The sequence below is a fragment of the Stigmatopora argus genome, chromosome 17, assembly GCF_051989625.1.
Source record: "Stigmatopora argus isolate UIUO_Sarg chromosome 17, RoL_Sarg_1.0, whole genome shotgun sequence".
In the NCBI taxonomy this organism is placed as follows: Eukaryota; Metazoa; Chordata; class Actinopteri; order Syngnathiformes; family Syngnathidae; genus Stigmatopora; species Stigmatopora argus.
The window spans coordinates 14,165,757-14,185,329 of NC_135403.1; the positions used below are offsets into that span (position 1 = coordinate 14,165,757).

General features: G+C 53.4%; 3 protein-coding genes across 7 annotated transcripts; 1 reads left to right on the forward strand and 2 right to left on the reverse strand.

Annotated features, from left to right (window-relative positions):
- Positions 1-38: 38 nt before the first annotated feature.
- Positions 39-3,634, reverse strand: riok3 (RIO kinase 3 (yeast)). Its single transcript, XM_077624738.1, has 13 exons — positions 3,263-3,634; positions 2,807-2,934; positions 2,628-2,743; positions 2,460-2,567; positions 1,850-1,959; positions 1,632-1,775; positions 1,445-1,572; positions 1,207-1,389; positions 971-1,130; positions 824-904; positions 674-763; positions 480-593; positions 39-416 (listed from the first exon to the last, which is right to left on the reverse strand). Exons 1-13 carry the CDS (start codon positions 3,296-3,298, stop codon positions 267-269), a joined length of 1,548 nt encoding a protein of 515 aa, XP_077480864.1. The 5' UTR covers positions 3,299-3,634; the 3' UTR covers positions 39-266.
- Positions 3,635-4,792: 1,158 nt separating this feature from the next.
- unm_hu7910 (un-named hu7910) lies at positions 4,793-14,641 on the forward strand. Of its 5 annotated transcripts, XM_077624733.1 has the most exons (23): positions 5,818-6,016; positions 6,447-6,632; positions 6,748-6,792; positions 7,069-7,137; positions 11,119-11,166; positions 11,406-11,495; positions 11,655-11,693; positions 11,770-11,847; positions 11,914-11,946; positions 12,012-12,050; positions 12,131-12,178; positions 12,238-12,288; positions 12,429-12,571; positions 12,661-12,747; positions 12,819-12,969; positions 13,035-13,171; positions 13,235-13,333; positions 13,411-13,500; positions 13,596-13,733; positions 13,826-13,961; positions 14,033-14,124; positions 14,192-14,325; positions 14,398-14,641. In XM_077624733.1, exons 1-23 carry the CDS (start codon positions 5,878-5,880, stop codon positions 14,546-14,548), a joined length of 2,223 nt encoding a protein of 740 aa, XP_077480859.1. In that variant the 5' UTR covers positions 5,818-5,877; the 3' UTR covers positions 14,549-14,641. The 5 variants fall into 5 exon arrangements, with proteins under 5 accessions (XP_077480860.1, XP_077480862.1, XP_077480863.1 ...); XM_077624734.1 differs by lacking the exons at positions 11,119-11,166; positions 11,406-11,495; positions 11,655-11,693; ... (14 more) ...; positions 14,192-14,325; positions 14,398-14,641 and adding exons at positions 8,793-8,840; positions 9,404-9,451; positions 9,518-9,562; positions 9,819-10,937 and having other exon boundaries at positions 4,793-6,016; XM_077624736.1 differs by lacking the exons at positions 11,119-11,166; positions 11,406-11,495; positions 11,655-11,693; ... (14 more) ...; positions 14,192-14,325; positions 14,398-14,641 and adding exons at positions 8,793-8,840; positions 9,518-9,562; positions 9,819-10,937 and having other exon boundaries at positions 5,751-6,016.
- A 178-nt stretch (positions 14,642-14,819) lies between these two features.
- LOC144092002 (clavesin-1-like) lies at positions 14,820-17,814 on the reverse strand. The gene is made up of 8 exons (XM_077624739.1): positions 17,519-17,814; positions 16,661-16,912; positions 16,408-16,578; positions 16,214-16,332; positions 15,962-16,136; positions 15,722-15,832; positions 15,417-15,637; positions 14,820-15,327 (listed from the first exon to the last, which is right to left on the reverse strand). The coding sequence occupies exons 2-8, from the start codon at positions 16,799-16,801 to the stop codon at positions 15,249-15,251; spliced, it is 1,017 nt and encodes a 338-aa protein (XP_077480865.1). The 5' UTR covers positions 16,802-16,912; positions 17,519-17,814; the 3' UTR covers positions 14,820-15,248.
- Positions 17,815-19,573: the final 1,759 nt, after the last annotated feature.

The window sequence follows — 19,573 nt, forward strand, 5'->3', positions numbered from 1 at the left end:
CGGCGCCGTCTTGTCTATTCCCCAAAAAAAACACAACCTTTTAAAAGGATCTTTTATTTTGCTTGGCAAGGACAAGGACGGGCACTCGTCCCGTCTGGCAAAATGAGGTTCTCGCTCGTGGTTGGGCTCCGAGAGACGCGAGTGCGCGTCCAATTCGGGCGCCACGGCAGCGGGGAGCCGGCCTGGATCAAAGCGGGAGCGGGCGAGGCCGCTTCGCCGTCCGAGGGGCGACAGATCAGAAGCCAGGGCGGGTCTACGAGCGGACGCTAATCGTGAACGTCGGCTTGCAAGGGAGGGTCGGCGTCCTCCTCCTCCTCTTCGTCGTCGTCATCTTCCTCCTCCTCCTCGGCCGCCGCATAACTTTTCTTTCCCCGCCGCTGCACGTGGTCCTCGTTTCTCTTCTCCAAGGCCACGATCTGCAAATCCAGGCGCCAAGATTTGAACACCGGCTCGTCCACGGCCGTTCCGTTTTAAATTACCTGGGCGAAAAACTCGGCCTCGTCCTCGTCCCCCACGGGAAGGTCCAATCCCGTCACGGCGTTGAAAAGCTCAAAGGCGCCCGGCGCCTCGCTCACGCCTCGTTTCTGGAAGAACTACGACGACGACGACAACAAAAAGAGCGCTGAGCCGCCGGGTTCTCCGAGACCAGGGCGCCGACGCGCGCTTGCGTTACCGTGGAGACGTTCCGGCAGTCGCGGAAGAGGAACTCCAGGCCGTGGGGGTGAGTGGGCTCCACCGACTGGCTCACGTCGATCAACCACACCTGAAGAGAGAAGATGAGCCAAAGGGGGCGGGGCGGGGCCCCGAGCCCAACCTGGCTTACCTTTTGCCGGTGCCACAGCATGTTGTACTCGCTCAGGTCGGCGTGGACCAGATGGCACTCGCCAAACAGCGTCTTCATCAACTGCGCAAAAGCCAGAAAGTGAGCGAGCCAGCCAGCGCCGCGTCGACGCGCCACGTCATCACGTACGTGCAGAACCTGCCGGAAGGCGTCCCGGCTCTCCTCGTCGCTCAGGACGGCGTCTTTCAGTTTGGGGGCGGGGACGTGATCCCGTCCGATGAAAGACATGACCAGGATGTGCTTCCTCAGCAGAAGGACGTCGGGACACGGAAGACCCGCCTTCTTCATCCTAAACATTTTGGGGCCCAATTGTCGGAGATGGTCGGGGCTTCCCATTTTGTGGCGGCCACCGCGACGGCGCCCACCTGGCCAGGTTGTGCATCTCCTTCTCGGCCCACAAGCGGATGATCTTGCGCGGGTTGAGTTTGGTGAAGCGGTCCACGAAGCGGTAGTCGTCTTTGATGTAGCGGTCTCGGTTCTTGAACTCATTCAGGGTGGTCTTGAACACTTTCAGGACCACCTCGTCCGGGAGCGCCTTCTCGTCCAGGCTGCAGAGCGCCGAGCGGGTGGGCGGGCGTTTCGTCATTTCGGCGAGCCACTCACCTTCCTCCGTTGGCGTGGAAGACCACCGACTCTTTGCCGGTGCTGACGCAGCCGTTGATGCTCTCCAGCACGCCGGCGTTGACCATCTTGTACATGAGCAGACGCGTGCGGGGGTCCACCGCTTGCTCCTGGCGGGGCAGTCGGGTGAGCGCCATTTCACGCCGGCCGACGACGGCGAGGGACTCACGGCGGTGGAGTGCTCCTTCTTCTCGTGCAGCCGGGCGCTTCGCCGCTGCTCGCTGGCGCAGTGCCGCTTGAGCGAGTTGAAGACCGGATTGGACAGCTTGAGGTCCATCCCCAGCCCGTCGCCCACATGCACCTCGGGAGCGAACTGAAAGCGGGCGTCGCCGCTAAGGAGGCGCCCGGGAAAAAGACGGAGGCGGCGGCCGACGAGGGAGGGCTCACGTTTTCCATGCGCGCCGTGTTCTTCCGGCCGCACGTCTCCGGGTCGTGTTTGGTGGTGATGTTTTTGCCTTTCCCGGCGAAACCTCGCCTGGGCGTCGTCTGGGGCTTGGCTGGCGCCGCAAAACACGTTAGGGCAGGGGGGTCAGACTCGGGTTGGTTCGCGGGCCGCTTTAACGTCAACTTGATTTCACGTGGGCCGGACCATTTTAGATAGAATATTGAGATTTTTTTTAAATAAATGGATTAAAACCCCTGAATATTCCGTTTTTTATAGATCTTAAACAATGTTTAATTTACCTTTTTTAAATATTTTACAGGATTTAAAGAACTTTAGCTTTTTTAAATATATTTTTAGATTTTACAAAATGATTTTTGAACTAAAAACTGAAAAAAATTGATTAAAAAATGACAATGATTGATTTAAAAGGGGGAACATCAGGAAATTGAATACACATTTATACTCTTCATTTTAATTTGATCCTAAAACAGAAAGTCGGCGGTCATGATTGACTTTCCCGGGCCACAAAAAATGATGCGGCGGGCCAGATTTGGCCCCCAGGCCGCCACTTTGTTAGGGCATGGACAGACGGACGAACGGGAAAAGCCTTACCGGCCCTGTAGGGGTCACGCGGCGTGTCCTGCCAGTCCACTTCGTCCTCCGAGCTGTCACTGTCCTCGTAAGGGTGAACCGTGCGGTAGTTCTCAAACGAGATGGACACTACACGAGGGAGGGAAACTTTGTTTTTTTTTTAGGGGGGGGTTAAACACGCACACAGACCTTTGCTATCTCCATTGAACTTCCTCTCTTCTCGTCGCAGCTGATGGTCGAACTCTCGGTCGTACTGCATCTGGAGCACCTCGGCCAGCATCAGGTCGCTGGCCGTGTCGCCGGCCCTGAAAAAAAAAACACGTCGGCGGTTAACTGGTGTCCGAGCACGGGCGAGCGTGCGTACGTACATCCGAGCCACCGACTCGTCACCAAAGTCGTCGTGGTCTTCTTCCAGCAGCTGCCTGGCCAGCTGCTCGCTCATCACGTCCGCCAACGAGCACGTCGACGCGGCCGGCGCCGTCACGCCCCACGGGCTCTGAAGGGATGGAACATGGAATGGAATTCACAAAAAAAACCATTTCTAGGATTAAATATAGCTAATTAGGAGGGAAGAATATGTTCTCATTTTAAAATTATTATTAATATTGCCAACTATAATCTTTTAAAATCATGTTTTGGGAATGGTGATAGAAACAGGCCCTAACTGTTGGCTGAAGCAAACCTATAAATGACTTCTACGTCACAGGCCGGGTGCCATATTGGCTCCAGTTTGTTCAAGTCTAAATCAAGTTTTTCAGGCGATCAGACGAACGGATCTCTTTGACCTTAAGCAAAAACAAGAAAGTAGACATAGAAAGCCTCACCTTGGGCGTTTCGGCAGTCACTCCACTTTGATTCATGATTCAATGTGCGATTCGACTGCGAGCAAGGTGGCTAGCTTAGATGCGACGGGGCTAAGTGTGTGGCTAGCTCAGATGCTAAGCGGCTAAAGGGTGAAGCTAAAGTGGGCCGGCGACCAAAAGAGCAAGTCGGGAGACGGAGAAACGATCTTAGCGGAGCGTGACAAGCTAACCTAAGTTTAAAGGACGATTATTACGAGGTTACGAAGGCTAAAAGTGTCGTAAAGGAACGAGTAAAGTGTACTGGAGCCGTCCTTATGGAATCCGAATGGAATGAGGGCGAATGGAGCACAGAGGCGTGTCTAAACTGCGTCACAGACTTGTCGGCGAATCACCATTTCACCAGACCACAACAACACCGGCTCACTCGGTGGGAACGCAATCCAAAGTGGCACAGTACTTAATTAAAAAATATAGCACATTATTCTACCTCATCTGGTAAGAGCCACTTACGAGATGGTGTGGCATTGTCGTGTTACAAAAATGGGTTGGAAAACATATTCAGAGACCACAACACTGACGCAAGCTTCAATCGTCAACTTTAAGTGTGCAAGTCCTAGCTTTGTCCACCAGGGGAGCTATAGCACAGCGGCTCGGGGCAGTGATTCACTTCGGGGCAATTGTCTCGATCACGGTTCATTAAAGTCTTAACATGAGGAACTTTGTAATTGTTGACGCAAGTCTTCGTCTTTTTCAACATGTTGGCTAGCGACCAAGTGTCAAGGCGTGTCATTGGCTCAAATCTTGGCGGCTGCGCACTTACTTCCGCCTTTCCGGCTGTTCCGGGCCACGGATTGGTTGAGCGATTGGCAAACCGCAGTGACTGGTCGATGGAGCGTCGCTGGTACTCAAGCTAGCTCTCCTCATCCTTTCTCCTGTCCACGAGCAAAAATATCCACGCTATCCGTCAAATTCGCCGATAGCGTAGCTTGCCTGCTGCTGGTGCCAAGATAAAAGTCTCCGGGGGGAAATTACGACGCAATGGCTCCGAAGAAAAGTCCTAAAACGCATCCGAAAAAAGGTTCGTGTACCGTTTTACTAGCGTTTGAGTCTGAGCCCGGCCGGGAATGTCAGCCATGTCTTGTTTCCCATACCCTTCTCCTTTTCACTTTGTGGTCAATGTTGAAATACAAGTAGGAATAAGTATAATAAGACAATGTCGTTTGACGCTCGAGTCGTGATTTTTTTAATCGCTTTCACGTGTTTGCGGCGTTTTAAAGCCCCGTCCGGACTGAAAGCTCCATCCATCTCGACCGGAAACAAACATTCATCTTAAACTTAATAGCATCGGCACTTTTTTTGGCACGCATATTTCATTATTACTTTTATGAGACTTCAACACTTGGAACGCGGTGTTTAAGTTGCCTCTCTCTCTGTGAGAACAAGTTAAAAACGTCAACATTTTCCAATTGTATTTGATCAAATGAGCAAGTCACTCACAGGAGTGACGTGTATAATTTGCATGCTATAACCCCTATTTAAGCTAGCACAGTTACAAACGACATCCATGGGTCATATAAATATACATTCATGAACAGGAAACCATTCATTTATCCAAAGCTTTTAAAAAAATCAGTGTACCGAGTTTGGCCAAGTGTACTGTATTCATGTTAGATATTGAAACTGGGTTCTGATTGGCTGAGCATGAGAGTTGCCTCGACACGAATGGTAAAAAATGCAAGTCCTGTCAAAATTGAATATGTATGTCCGTCAATGGCGCAAGAACATGAGCATTCACAGCCATTCATTGCCAGTGGCGGGCGGGCGCTGCGTTCGTGACCCCTCGACCCCTTTCCCCGTTTATTCCACAGAAGTCAGTATGACTTGTTAAACATTAATAACAAACGCTAAGTTTACTCAATTGAGCACCATGCCAATGTCCACAAAAATTTGAAGAGCGACGGTCCTCGGAGAATCCAAGTCCGCCTGCCAGACAGGTAGATGCGAGTTGTTACCTTACTCGTGTCCTTTGTTCGTAAATCTCAATGTTCATTGGGTCACCCTGCTCTTCATCAAAATAAGGCAAACACGAGTGCTGTGCGATATGACGATATAAATCGCCAGAACAATATTTAACGATTGACATTTTGGATGTCTATGAGCATTCCACCAGTGGAAATGGAAATGACGCGGTTTACAGTTTGGCCGGCAGGGGGCGCTTTAATCAGCGTAAAGCTGTTGGCCAAGCATCCATAGGTCGCACTGGTGGTACCGTGGACCGGTCTGCAGTTGCGTCAAGACAACTGAAAATGACAAAAAATAAATTCGTAAAGAGCAGTCTCCAAAGCTGTTTCCTTATTTGCTTTGAGCTCACTTTTTGCCGTTTCAACTTCCGACAAAAGCGGGTCAAGGTTGACGGCCCGATGTCGCCCTTTGTGGCATTTGACAAAGGCCGCGGCGGCGGCGAGCGCCCCTATGTTTGTCGGCTCTAAGAATAGCGGGGATCGGGTTGCGGGCTTCGCAATTGGTCGGCGAGGAGGCGGCGCTCCGGGTCCCCTGGCTTTTGGCGCAATTCGCGCCGCTAGTTCGCTGGCGAGGTCGGCTGCGCCCGCCGCTAGTTTGCCAGTGAGATCGGCTCCATGCAGCGCTACCGTGCTTACGGCGCCTCCTCGGGGGAGGAGGAGGAGGAGTTCCAGGGCACCCAGGAGGCCCTAGAAACCCAGGAGGAGGAGCCCGTCGTCCACCTGGAGGCCATGGACGACGACCTCTGCCAGACAGGTAGACGGGACGTAAGCTTTGACCCCAAGCGACCTTCCTTGCGCCGCTTCCCCGGCTTGCTCGGAGGCGACGGAACGGAGGAGTTGGCTCCTGGAACGCCGGGAGCGCCGTGGCGTTTGCACGCTCACGGCCTCGGAAACTCTGGGCCGAGCGACAGCTGTCCCCCAAAGCGCCGTGCTAAAATGCGCTGGCTTTAGCTTGGACCTCTGAGGCTTGAAATAAAAACAACGTTAATGCGCAACATGACACCCGTGGACAAAGAGAAGCCGTACAATTCGCTTCTCACTGTTGCTAATAAGTGCTGGTTTCATTTGACTTATTGATTTTCAGGATATATATTGTTTTATTTGTAGTTTATTAAGGATACATATTATGAAGCAATGTTTTTTCTTTTAAAAAAGCTACTCATCATAAAAACTCTTGTCTTCAGATGGCAAGCCGTCTCCACCGCCGCCTTCGTCGGAAAGCAAGAGCGTGGGGAAGCCGCCAGGGGGCGCCGCGGGGACCGCCGTCAAGTATTCTCTCTTCACCTGGTTCGCCGTGCTGGCGCTTTTGGGCGTCTGGAGCTCCGTGGCCGTCGTCTATTTTGACATCGTGGACTACGACGGCGTCATGGGTGAGTGGGACGGACGTGGGACGCGCTCGGCCTCTTTGGCGGCCCGGGTGCGATGCTTTTTACCTGCGTCGGATAGGCCGGAAAATGTTCTTGTCGTTTTCTTGTCCGCACGCAGCCAGAGCTCGGGACTTTCGCGCAAACTTTACCCAAGTTTTACAAGGTACCACGTGTGTCAAATTCATTTTGCCACTCCCCCTTTGTTTTTTTTACTCCCTCTGAAGCCCCTCCCCATTTCCATTTTCATCTTCATTCACTCTGGCCACGCGTCAAAGGTCAGGCCAGAGCGCCGTCTGCCATTTTGTTTCCCCTTGGCCATTGTTGTGAGTTGGAAGTCCGTCAGCCCAATGGAATGAATGGTGGACATTTTCAGGGGAAAATGTAGGCCTTTGTGACACTTTGTTCGTTATTTTTTTTCTGTTCTGTGACCACGGCGCAGGAAAGCTGTCGGCGTACGACGCGGACGGAGACGGCGACTTTGACGCCGAGGATGCCAAAGTTCTGCTGGGCAAGTCTTTTCTCATTTCCTTTCGGTTGCTTTATGGCAGATGTGGCCTCCAAATAGTTAGCAAACGCACAATTCTTTGTTCTATAACAAGGGTGTCAAACTCGGGTTGGTTCGCGGGCCGCATTAACGTCAACTCGATTTCATGTGGGCCAGACCATTTTAGATATAATATTTAGATATTTTTTTAATAAGTGGATTAAAAGAACAGGATTAAAAGCCCTGAATATTCCGCTTTTTATAGATCTAAAACAATGTTTATTTGAGCTTTTTATATATATTTTTAGATTTTACAAAATGATTTTTGAACTAAAAACACAGAAAAAAATGATAAAAAATGACAATGATTGATTAAAAAGGGGGAAAATCAGGACATTTAATATACATCTATACTCTTCATTTGAATTTGATCCTAAAACAGAAAGTCGGCACTCATCATTTACTCTCCTGGGCCACACAAAATGATGCGCCGGGCCAGATTTGGCCCCCGGGCCGCCACTTTGACACATGTTTTCTATAAGATGAAAATCAATTGGAGTGAATTGACTTTTGAATCATTTGCAATGAAACTAGAGCGATGCTACATGGCCCGACCGGCCAGGCCTACTCTACGTTAGCATGGCGCGGAACAATCTCTGCTTGAAATGGTGAAACGAAAGAGTCCATCCGTCCGTCCGTCCGTCCGTTTTCTAGCATTGGCGTTGCTCCACTTTGAGTTGGCTTGTGGGCGGAGCCGCTCGTCGACGACGATCGGAAGTCCGATCGCTGGCTTTGAAGGTCGTGGGTGGACGACGTTAACCCTCTTGTCTTTCTCTTCCCTCCATCGTCACACCTTCCTTGTGTGGTGTCTTCTTTTCAAATGAAGTTGCATCCTTCCATCCATCCCTCCTTTGCCATCGTAACCCCACCCACCCTACCGCCTCCTCCTCCTCCTCCTCCTCCTCCTTCTTCTTCTTCTCCTCTCTTTCTCTCGCCAGGCTTGAGCAAAGGTGGCGACGCTAGCGAGCCAAGCCAGTCTCTTGAGGAGGTTGTAAATATTTTGGCAGAGGAAGGCTCTGATTGGATGTATGGCTTCTTCACCTTCCTCCATGACGTTGTCGGCGCGCCGCTAGAGCGAGAGCAGGATGTGGAGGAGGAGGAGGAGGAAGATGAAGAAGATGGCGAGCAAGAGGGAGGAGCCAGGACGCGCCAGCGCGATGGCGCTTCTTACCTGGATGACGTGGAGGTCAAAGGGGTCATACTGGACCTCCAGAACCAATAGAGGGACAAATGCGCTACTGAAGGCTGAAGGCTTCCCCCTACTGGCGCAGCCACCAATAGGTGGCGCCAAACCCTTAGCTCCAGAAGGCCGCCCTCTACGGGCTCGCTCGCGACGACGTTGGCGTCGTTCTGTCGTTGGTCAACTTCCTCCACCCGCCTCCAAAGGGGACGGAGTGAATAAAGGCTCTCCGTAAACGCTGGCTTCCTTTCGCTTTCGGCGAATCGGACTTTTGGCGACGTTTCGGCGAGTCCGCTTTGCTCCCGCCGCTCGTAAATGCCCAAGTGTTGCTTTGCGGGCACGCTTTTTACGCTAAATGCGACGCAGCTAGGGCTCCAAAATCCAAAAGGGCTTTGGTCGGCGCCCACTGATTGGGGCTCTCTGACATTTGTCGCCGCAGATGACGGGAAGTTCAAAGGTCCTCGCGGGAAACAAGCCTACAGGAGAGGTAGATGGCGGCGCACGTCGCCTGGCTTGAGTGGCTAGCCAACCTTAGCCTGTTTGGCGTTATTGTGTGCTAACGTGCGCTAACGTGCACTAACGTGGCCGCGTGCCCTGAGTGGAGTTGGACTGGTCTGATCTAATGCCTGCATGTTTTGACCTTTGCCCCTTGATTGAGCGGAGAACAAATCGGATTGGACAGCAGATGCGTCAATTGCCCAACGGCTAACATGTGCATGCTACGCCAACTCGGGTTTTGTCTTTTGTCCGTGTGGAACTAAAACGGAAAGCCACGACCCGTAGGAATGAACAAAAATATTCACCACCCCAATTCAGACGTCCACTAGCGATAGACGCATGTCAACGCGGTCCGTCGCAATAGTCGAGACAGAAAACGTTTCAGAGCTAATTTAGCCGCAACGGCACAGATTTGACGGCAACGTCCAAATCAATTGGTAAAAGCCAAGTTCCCCTGCGTGAGCCTGATGTTTGCTCTTTAAACCAGTGCTAACCATTAGCATGAGCTACCCGTGCGCTTTGAGTCTCTGAACATTGGCCGTGTGTGTCAAGCGCTCCGACGATTGGACCGAGACACCGAAGAGGCGGAGCTCCATGAAGGTAGAGTGGAGAAGTCCTCTTGAGCACATTTTGGACGTCTTTGTCTTATTTCCTCTCCCGTCTCAGAAGAGATTCCGGAAGAAGGCCTTTGGAGCAAGAACGCCACCCCAGGTACCAACGCGCATGTGCGGCGAACGCTAAGGCTAGAACTTAGCGGAAGCCCCGTGGCTGGTCGACTAACTGGCGTTGCACCAATACCCACGTCAATAGCGAGCTTTTGGAGCTCATGTTATTTCATTAGGGGAAACAAATGGATATTTTTGACCAAATTCTCATTGTGACGGTACGGGTGCAACGGTGCTAATAACTCTAGCTCCGGCCGAGCGAGCCACCCACCCGCCGACCGTCACCCTTCCCTCGACCGCAGGGGTTCCCGTCCGGGACGAGGTCTTGCGCTCCGTCCTGCGAGAAGAACTGGGCCACGCGCAGGAGTTGACGGAGGCCCGGAGGATCGCTCGCGTGGCGTTGTCCGAGATCCAGACCCTCCTGGCCCAGGACGAGCGAGGCCAGGAGGCGGCCCGGCGCGTCCAGGTGGAGAACCTGGAGCTCGCCCGGGAACGACTCCGGCTGGAAAAGGAGCGCCTCGGCCTGGAGAAGGAGCGCTTGGAGGTGGACAAGACCAAGGCGGAGGCCGAGAGAGAGAACTTGGCGTGGGAGAAGCTCCAGAGGGAGAAGTCCCAGGCCGAGAAGGAGAGGGCGGAGCGGGAGAAGGTCGCCAGGGAAAAGGAAAGGGCCGAGAGAGAGAGGGCGGAGGCCGAGAAGGTCGCCGCCGCCGAGAAGGCCGCCGCCGCCGCCCAAAAGGAAAGGGCCGAGAAAGAGAGGTTGGAGCGAGAGCGACTGGCTTTGGAAAGCAAAGCCGCCCAAGATCGGGAACGGCTGGAGAAGCTGGAGCGCGAACGCTCCGCCCAGGAACGGGACGAGGCCGACGGGGAAAGCCGGGAGGAGGAGGACGACAGGGAGGAGAGAAAGCGCCCCCCGGCCGCGAACGATAGCCTGGCGCAAAGGAAGGAGGCGGACGCTCGCTCGGAGGAGAGAAGAGCCGACATGGCACGGCGCGACGCGGCCGACAAAGAACGCCTGGCCAGAGAGAGAGCGCGACTGGCGCAGGAGAAGGCGGCCAGGGAAAAGGAGAAGGAAAAGGAGAGGGAGAAGGAGAGGGAGCTAGCGCTGCGGCTCTCCCGCGAAAAAGCCGCTCGCGAAAAGGCGCAGGCCGAGCGCGCCGAGGTTCGCCGGGAGAAGCTCGCCGACAAAACGCCGCCAGTTATGAGGAAGAAGTGAATGCGGCTGAGCCACGCGGTGGGCTTTTTGTCCCCGGACCGGCACAAAATGGCCGCCCTTTGTCTTCCCGACAATGGCCCTTCCCCAGGCAACTCGTTCCATTCTCGGATCGGGACCGCACTTGCGTCGCTTTTGACGTTTTCTGGTGTGAATTGTGCGCCGTTGCCTTTGATGTGACGAATGTCAAATAAAAGTGGAAATGACGGCAGCCCCGTGTCAAGTTATTATATCGCGGCAATACAAGACGGGGAAAAAAATGGACGGACGGATGGACAGATTGTAGTGTTCTTTTACACTGACTGTGAATGCTTCTTCCACACACACACGACAAATGAGGCGACAACTGTGGAACGCTCATGTGATCACTTTGTGTTTTGACCACTCGTTAGGCCTGAAAGAAGAGCCCGCCCCACCGAAGACGCCAGAAGAAAAAGCAGGTGAATTGAGTCGAAGTCGAGGTGGCAAGTGCAAAAATCTAACGTCCAATTGTGGCGGCGAGAGACCTCCAATCCATTTTGGTGGCCAATGGGAAATGTTCTAGCCCTCCCTGTATTTTCTTCATTAACAACTGATTCATTTTTGGCAATTATTTTGAGTGGGGGGGTCAGTCAAAGTGGATTGGAGGTCAACACCCACCAGTCGATCCAAACTCCATTCCGCACGTTCCACCTTGTAGAAACGCATGGAAAACAGGCCACCGATGGCGGAGCCGCGCAGCGTTCCCAGGGGGAGGAGTCAGCGGGGACAACAGAGGACTCGACAACAAGTGTGTCTTTCCGTCACTAGGCCCGGGCGATCGTTGATTGATTGAAACGTGGAGATTTTTCTAATTTAATATTGAAAAGAAATCGAGCAGTCAAACCATTCGTTAGATTCGGCCTGCGACCTTTTGCACTTGATTGTCATTCCGTTGAACTCTTGTCAGTGTCGGACGCGGAGTCGGACCTGGACTCAGAGATCCAAGGTAGATTCCGCCTCCTGAGATCTCGCCGTTTCTTCCCTCCGTCAAATGTGACCCCGCCCCCCCGGTCTTCCTCCAGCCGCCGTTCCCCTGCCCGCCTTTGTGGAAGAAGACTTTGTGGCCGACGATCCTCGGGAGGAGGTCGAGCATCTCCAAGGTATTTTCGACTTGTTTTTGTTGTTGTTGTTTTTCTACCCTCCGTCACCGATCGGCCTTCTTTCAGCCCGCGACGCCGACGCCATCGACACGAGCGGAGGTGAGAGAGAAGGCGGGAGGAGAGCGTAAGGTGGTGGGCACGTTTCAAATGTTTTGGCCCGGCAGTTTCGGTGGAGGCGGAGTCTTCGTCTCGGAGCTCCGTGGGTAAGACGTCCGGAGAATGCGGCGGCCACGTGGCCTTTCTCCAATGTTGACCTCCGCTCGCGTCTTTCTTGCCGTCCAAGTGGAATCTGCAAGAGAAGTCACCAGCTCCAAGTTGACCCGAGAACAAGGTACACTTTGTTTCTAATACGGCTTTTTTCGTTGCCTGAACGTGCGTTTAATGTGTTAGAATCCCAAATGGAGGTGGAGCGTCCATCTGAAGCTGAAACCGGATCCGCGGGTGAGTGCTCGGACCACCACGTGACCCATGACCTCACTTCATTTGGACCAAGAGAACACACTAAAAGCGAGCTGCCTGGTCAACATCACAAAGCATTCCATGGCGTTCAATGAACAAAAGATCTCTCTTGGTTGCGCTAGCGTCACAAACCACGGCGGAGAAGCGCTCCGAAGCCGTTGAAGCGCAGACAAAGACCCCGAAGAAGAAGAAAGCCAAGCTGCTCAACAAGTTGGACAGAAGCATCAAGGCGGACCTGGACGCCGCCGAGAAGCTTCGCAAGAAAGTGCGGGAGGCTTAGCGGCTAACGTGCTAGCGCGGGCCGGATTCCTTTCCTGCCTTCCTCGGCACTTAGAATTTGCCGTCACCTTTCAGGGCAAACTGGAGGCGGCCCTGAAGAGCTTCGAGGCCCTGGTCCGCCAGCATCCACTGAGCCCCCGCGCTCGCTACGGCCAAGCGCAGGTGCGCAGGTGCGCCGTCCGCGCAGTCGTGGAGGATCCGCCGCCGCTCCTCCGTCTTTTATCTCTCCGTAGGCGGAAGACGACCTGGCCGAGAAGCGGCGCAGCAACGACATGCTGCTGAAGGCCGTCGCCAGCTACCGGGACGCCGCCGAGCTTCCCGACGCCGCCCCCGACCTGGTCAGAGCGGCGCTGGCGAGGAGAGCCGAGCGTCAGCAGTTCCTGGGTAAGTGCGTCGGCGAACGCCGGCGCCCCAGCTCCGCCAATTTTCCCCACGTGGACGCGCGTCAGGCCGCACGCGGGGCGCCGTGACCACGCTGGAGCGCTTGGTGCAAATCTTCCCGGATGACGTGAGCCCGAAGAACGATTTGGGGGTGGCCTTCCTGCTGCTGGGGGACAACAAAAGCGCCAAGAAGGTCTACGAGGAGGTGAGGCCCGACCGCCCGCCCTCGGCCGTCGGTTCTCCACCGTCTCAACGGCGCCATCCGCAGGTCCTGGCGGCGGCCCCCGCCAACGGCTTTGCCAAAGTCCACTACGGCTTCATCCTCAAGTCGGAGAACAAGATCGCGGAGAGCATCCCGTACCTGAAGGTAAGCCAGCCATGGACGCAATCGTGGCCTCCACCGGACGCAATCGCCCAACATGGCCGACCCGTGGGCCCCACCAGGAAGGGCTGGAGTCCGGAGAACCCGGCACGGACGACGGCCGCTTCTACTTCCACCTGGGAGACGCCCTGCAGAGAATGGGGGATCAGAGCGTGAGTCCTCCCACCTCCTGGTGGCGATGGCTACCGCCTAGCCTAACCCCGCCCCCGTCGCGTTAACCGCTCACCGCCCGTCCCCGTCTTTCCAGGCGTACCACTGGTACCGGCTAGGCCACGAGCGAGGCCACTTTGCGTCCGTGTGGCAACGCTCGCTCTACAACGTGGACGGGCTCAAGGCGCAGCCCTGGTGGACCCCCGAAGAGACGGGCTACACCCTTCTGGTGGAGGTACGGGCCGGCCCGGATCCCAAATCCCGCCCGGGAACCCGACGGCGTGTGTGTGTGTGTGTGTGTGTGTGTGTGTGTGTGTGTGCGTCCAGGCGCTGGAGAGGAACTGGGAGAGCATCCGGGACGAGGCCCTGGCCGTGATGGACCGCCAGACGGGTCACTTTGTCCCCGAGGAGGAGAACCTGAGGGAGAAGGGAGAGTGGGGGCAGTACACGCTCTGGCAGCAAGGTCTTGGCTCCTCCTCCTCCTCCTCCTCCCCTCCCGCCGCGCTCCACCCAAAAAAATGCATCTCTCCACAGGCAAGAAATCCAGCACTTCCTGCCAGGCGGTTCCAAAGACTTGCGCGCTGCTGGAAAAATTCCCCGAAGCCACGGGTTGCAAGAGAGGCCAGGTGGGTGCCTAACAGGGGGGGCGACCCCGTGGTTTTTCCCAATCCTAACCCCATGGCCACTCCACAGATCAAGTTCTCGGCGATGCAGCCCGGCACCCACGTGTGGCCCCACACGGGGCCCACCAACTGCCGCCTGAGGATGCACCTGGGCCTGGTGGTCCCCCGAGAAGGATGCCGAATCAGATGCACCGACAGCAGCAGGTACGCTCGACGTCCGAGGGCGGGGCCAGAGAAAGCAAAGAGTTGATGGGGGGCGGGGCTTTGGCTCGGCAGGACGTGGGAGGAGGGCAAAGTGTTGATCTTCGACGACTCCTTCGAGCACGAGGTGTGGCAGGACGCCGCTTCCTTCCGTCTCGTCTTCATCGTGGACGTGTGGCACCCGCAGCTGACGGCCCAGCAGCGCCGCACGCTCGGCGCCATCTAGTGGGACGGAGGCCGACACTTTCTCACCTTTTGTACAATCGCCCCAATCTTCTTTTAAGAGTCTATTTTTATTAAAAACCACCGTGGAAAATCACCGGGCTTTTCTTGGAAGCCTCTCTGGCTGATTTTGGCCACGGGAACGCAAGAAATGGCTTTGTTCTTCCTCTGGCCAAGACGCCCCCCCACCGAAGCCGCCGGACCCCCGGGAAGACGAGAGTGAGCCGATTCTATTGGCGGACAAAGCCTAGAATGAAGAGAGACGGATTGCCATCGAAGGAGGTGTATGTGTTTACTGCTTTACATTCTGACGCAAATACGTGAAAAGAGTGTAGCCCTGATGCGGACGGCGCCGCAAAAGGAGCGGGGAAAATCCAATCTTCCCGCCTCCTTGCGGCGCGACAATACATGAACTTTACAATCTTAGAGTAGCTGGGATTCCAGAAAAACAATCGTTCTCTTCAGTGGCATTCGGCGTGTGTCGACAGCACAATACTACGTGGAAAAAAATGCAACAGAAAAAGAGTGGCACCAAGGTAGAACTTTTTTTGGGCCCAGACGGATGCGCGTGGACGATGGGACGAAGAGTTCCACTTCCTGGGACCTGGGCAAAAGCGCAAAGGAGGCGTGTTGATGACGGGCTCAGAAACAGAAATTGCGGGTCAAAGTTCAGCCCTGCTAGCCACCGCAAGGAGCGAGCGCCTTCAGTCCAGGGCCAATAGCGGCGTGCTGGTGTCCCGCTCCGTCTGCCGCAGCGTGCCGGGATGGACCGCCGACTGGGACCTGAGGGGCGGAAGCCGCCGTCACCGACGACAGCTCGGACCTTCCGTTCCGTGTCGGACGGCAAAGAGTGCCACGGCGAGAGCCCGCACCTTTTCATCAGCTCCTTGTCGTCGGCGCTGCCGTTGTCCCGCACTCGCAGCGCATCGTAGGTCAGCGTGTACTCGGCCTCGTCCATGTAGTCGGGGCCCAGCAGCGTGCGCGCCCACGTGCCCATGTCGTACGGAGGCAGCGTGCCCCCGAACTCGGACGGCAGGCACTCGGGCCCGATCAGCTGGTGCAGCGAGTTCAGGTTGTTGCCGTGGAGGAAGATCTGAGGAAAGGAAAGGAAAGGAAAGGAGGGAATCGCTCAGCCGGCTGGTGGCCCGTGGCCCGTGGCCACGCCCCTCGGCCTCACCCGCTTCCTGGTCTTGTCTTTGAGGAAGGGCTTGATGATGGTGAACATGGCGTGAATGTACCACGGCTGGTTGACGAAATGGATGCCGCCGAAGCGCGCCGGGAAACTGTCCTGAGGAAAGAGACGACCTTTAGGGGACGTCAGACGGAGCCAAAATGGCTCCCCGACGCAGGATTCTCCTCGGAGAGCTCTGGAGTTTGCCGTGACATTGGGCAAGGACGGAAACTCCTCGATTCGGACCTGCAGGCCCTCGATGGCCAACTTGAGGATGTTGGGCGTGAGCTTGGAGGCCTGCTTGAAGGAGAAGTCGCTCCAGTCGATGATCAGCACGAAGCCGTGGATCTGAGACTCGGGTTTCTCGATCAGGACCTCCAGAGAGAGCAGGATGGCCCGCAGGATGTCCGTGAAGGAGTTCCTGCACGCCCAGCCAAAGTTTTTAGGTATTGCCGTCCTGGCGGCGGCGGCGGCCTCGCCCGACCGACTCCACGCTACCTGGTCTGGTCCCAGTTGGAGGCAAAGAGGATGAGGATCTTGCGCCCGTGCTGGTCCGGCGTCTCCAGGACGCCCGGGAAGCCGTCCGTCAGGGCCCGCTTGATGCCCGGGTCGTCCACCTGCGCCCACAATGCATCTGGCTACTAAGTCCAGTTGCCCCTTGGGTTTGTTTTGGAAGGGGCCATCCCACCCACCTTGAAGCTTTGGAACATGTCCAGGTTCTGCTGGCGGAACTGGAAGTACTGGGCCAGCAGGCGGAAGGTCTCCGGCGGGTCGAACTTGCGCGCTCGCAGGAAGCGCAGGATGAAGTCGTCGTCCGTTCGCAGGAAGCCGACGTCCGGTCGCGTCACGATCATGTCGCGCACCTGTGGCGCAAGAGAAGACGCGTGAGGCGGGGCCCGTCCCGGACCGGCCCGGACCGGCCCGGACCAGCTCGCCCACCCGTACCTGCTGGATGTCGCGGTGTAGCGTGTCAGGATTTTCGTTGAGTTCCAGCCGGGCCTTCTCCAGGGCGTCGGCGCCCAGCCGCGACATCCCGTTAGTGTCGCCATGGCGGCCACAGGTGTCGCCGGCCTCGTCCGACATCATCCGCGCGGGTCAAGGTGGCCCCTCCCTCCGGCGCGCTGTCACGCCGGTGAGCGTTTTGACATCTCGTCACGCGATTGGCGGATGGTGCTGAAAGGTTAAAGGTCGCTCTCCCTGAAGAAAGCAGGCAATTTTTTTAAGCTTTATTTACATACCATACCAAGACTATAAAACTAAAACATTGCTTATATATATATATATATATATATATATGTATATATATGAAATGTGTGTAGTATATGATTTTATTTATTTATATATATTTATATTTTTATATATATATATATATATATATATATATATATATATATATAAATATAAATATAAATATAAATATATATAAATAAATACAATCATATACTACACACATTTCATAACCTCTACTCACACTATTCATTTTTATTTAATTTAAACTGAATATAAAAACAAACAAAGAAAAACACGATTCCATTTTTTAAATAAAAATTCTAATTCAGTATCACTAAATATGACTGTTAATACTTCAACTTTTTCTAAACCATATTATTTGTTGTCTACCAGAGCGAGCTTCTACTGGTCGGACGGAATGCTTCGACCATCCTTTTACAACAACGTCTTTCTGCTTACGTAAGCCCCTTCGCTAAAGTGCCTTCAGAAAAATGATTGGATGCTTTGAATGTATGGATGGATGGATGGAAATATGAAACCATTTTCCTTTTCATTTTTCTCTTGTTATCTAACCTCCTTGTTCAATGGCGTTGCACTGACGTCGCTGGTCCGAGCGCTCTCGGCCCTCCCAATCTGGTCCTGATGCTGAGGATGCCGTCGGCCATCACACGCCGCGCAGCAAGAAGAACAATAAGCGCCGGTTAAATGTCCAGAAAGAGCAAACCACACCCAAAAAATAAATGTAAGGGAAGATGGGGAAGATTTAACGTCGTCTCCTGGTCACATTCGGAAGCTCGACGACGAAAGGCCAAATGGTGCGGACAAGAGACGTCAGCTCAGGGATGCTCCCGTGTGGCCTCCTGCCAGCACGCTCTTCATAAGCGCAGCGTTTCCGCCGCGACCTTTCAAAGTAAAAGCCAATCGGCCACCAAGCGTGTTAAACGTGCTTGGTGCTTTTCGACGAAATCAACTCACATGACTGCCTTATTTATTAGTTTAGTTATTCCGTGTAAAAAGGCTTCATTTGAAATGTTTTGTTGTGAGAAAATATGGTGATGATGCACTTCCTCCTGCTTTTGAAACAATGATTTACGCCGAGCACTTCCGCCAAAATGAAGTTAATCTATACATGTAAAAAAAACAATTGCGAATTTGTTTACAGGAAATCCAAACAGAGCGAACCATTCGAGTCACGTGTCAAAACAAAGGCCCTGCTCTGTCGCTCACGTGATTGGACGCTAGGGGGAGCCTGTGCCGCACGCCGGCTTTGTCGCAGCAGTGTGACGGAGACAACTAATTAGAACACTTTTGTTTTGACCTTCGCCAATTTGGTAAGACTTTTTTTGTGCTCTTTTCACTCGCAAACACGTCTTTGCTCATTAAAACTCACTTTTAGCTCGCTATGTACAAACTTGTAACGACTTTGTTTGTTAATTTATCGCTATTCCGACCTGTTTCAGGTGTTCAACACGTTAGCACGGCCGTAATAACAGTTGGGACGTTACGCTAACTCTTAAAAAGTCGGTTTATGTAAATGTTTGGTACTTATTGCGCAGTTAGTTTGACCCCATGACGAAATATGCCACTTGATATAATGAGCGAATTATGCTGAAGAACCAATTATACACTCGGCTAGCTTCAACAAAAGTCCGTTCTTTTGTTGATACTCGACAGCTAGCTTGTATTTTTAGTCACACGGGGTTATTTGACACATTACAGCGCAACTCGGCGTTAAATCAACTAAATCTCACGATTAGGCTCCTCTTTTACAGGTGAATATCATTTACATTGAATGAATTTGACTTGACGTAACTGTTAATGAACCACGTCATTTTTCACTTTCAGTTTTGCAATCAACTTCGCTTGGTCCTAAATATTGGATTTGAACTTCTTTGTATTGCAGATAGTAATGGGTAGTTTTTTTTAACCTTTTCTTATGTAACATGACCTTGTTCTACATGATAGGTGTTAAGTCTTTTGTCATTATGAATATTATACTATTGCCATTTGTTCCCCAACCGTATTCAATTGTGTCCCCGTTTAATTTACTCGTAATCCCACTTTACGCCCGCAGAGGGCGGCACACGATTTAGTTTGCCCGTCAATGGACGTTTTCAACGCATCCAAATCCACTAAAAAGCATTTTATTTGTATGGCTTGTTGACGAACCTCGTTGCAAAATGGAACAATATGAAATGGAGCTTAGATGAACTAATTCAAAATGTAAATGTTGTGTAAGAATGACTTGACCGTCTGTTGCCATCCATGGCAGCCAATGAGTTATTATTATTTTAATATAGTTAACTTCATTTTGACAATACAAAGATAAATGTGCAATATGGGCGAATTTTTCACCCACCCACCCAGCCAGCACAACTACAAAATAAATAAAAAAAGGTTAAAGTGGTGTATTTTATGTGTTATTGTCTGTAAAGGTCAGGTCCAATTTTTCCGCTATTTGCACTAATACCGCTGGACTTGATGGCGCGCATACAAGGCGGCGTAACCTCGCGATACCTGATCCCCCTCCTCTCTCTTTCTCTCTCTCTCTCTCTGCTCTCCCCTCTCTCTCTCTCTCTTTCGCTCTCCCGCGCGGCGTTCCGGGGCAATCAAGCGCCCCGGCGTTGA